The sequence below is a fragment of the Priapulus caudatus genome, unplaced genomic scaffold, assembly GCF_000485595.1.
Source record: "Priapulus caudatus unplaced genomic scaffold, Priapulus_caudatus-5.0.1 Scaffold10208, whole genome shotgun sequence".
Classification (NCBI taxonomy): Eukaryota; Metazoa; Priapulida; class Priapulimorpha; order Priapulimorphida; family Priapulidae; genus Priapulus; species Priapulus caudatus.
Window position 1 is genome coordinate 1 of NW_014587269.1, and position 906 is coordinate 906.

The 906-nt window shown below is 42.5% G+C and overlaps 1 protein-coding gene across 1 annotated transcript; it reads right to left on the reverse strand.

Moving 5' to 3' along the window:
- Window positions 1-177: 177 nt before the first annotated feature.
- On the reverse strand, window positions 178-658 carry LOC106820311 (kinesin-1 heavy chain-like; the record flags this gene model as incomplete). The annotated part of the gene is given in 2 exon segments (XM_014824833.1): window positions 178-387; window positions 630-658. Coding segments are annotated over 2 exon segments (188 nt in total), but the record flags the coding sequence as incomplete, so codon positions are not given.
- Between the last annotated feature and the right edge of the window lie 248 nt (window positions 659-906).

Genomic DNA, 906 nt, shown 5'->3' on the forward strand with positions numbered 1-906 from the left:
CTACGTTAGCACCGTTCATCTAACACAGTGATCACACGTACCTGCTGTAAGAGTAGGCGGCAGTCTGAGAGCTGGTGGTCTGTCTCCTCGATCTTACGGTTGCTGTCAGCTTGGCATCCTTCCAGCTGCTGGCAGCGGTGTACGAGTGTCTTCACCTCCGTCTTCAGCTTAGGATGGATTATTGGAAGCATTATTAGATGGATTATTGTGATGTATTATAGGGTTAGATTACTGGATGCTACATAGATACACATTCATCTGGTTGCTACCTTGGGCCTTTAACTTGACACACTCCTCGTTAAGTCTGTCCACAGCTTCCTCCAGCTGCCTCTTCTTTACTTCCACGTCCTTTATCGATTCTACCATCGTCTTCATCTTCACTTCATGCTGCAATTATTCACACAGACACGCGATAATGTCAGGGTCCATCATCATCCTCATCAACAACAACACCAACAACAACAACAACAACAACAACAACAACAACAACAACAACAACAACAACAACAACAACAACCTATCATTAATACACTGTATTGCTGCTATTATGTAAGGTTATTGTGTAGGAGTATGTGACAGTTTGAGATCTTAGATTGTCACCGTTCATCTAACACACTGAACTCGCATACCTGCTGTAGGAGTAGGCAGCAGTCTGAGATGTTAGATTGTAAGTAATCCATCCTTATAATCCATCCCTATAATCCATCCAGTAATTCATCCAGTAATCCATCCAGTAATCCATCCTTATAATCCATCCCTATAATCCATCCAGTAATTCATCCAGTAATCCATCCAGTACTCCATCCAGAGATCCATCCAGAGATCCATCCAGTAATCCATCCAGAGATCCATCCAGTAATCCATCCAGTTATCCATCCAGTAATCCATCACAATAATCCATCTAAT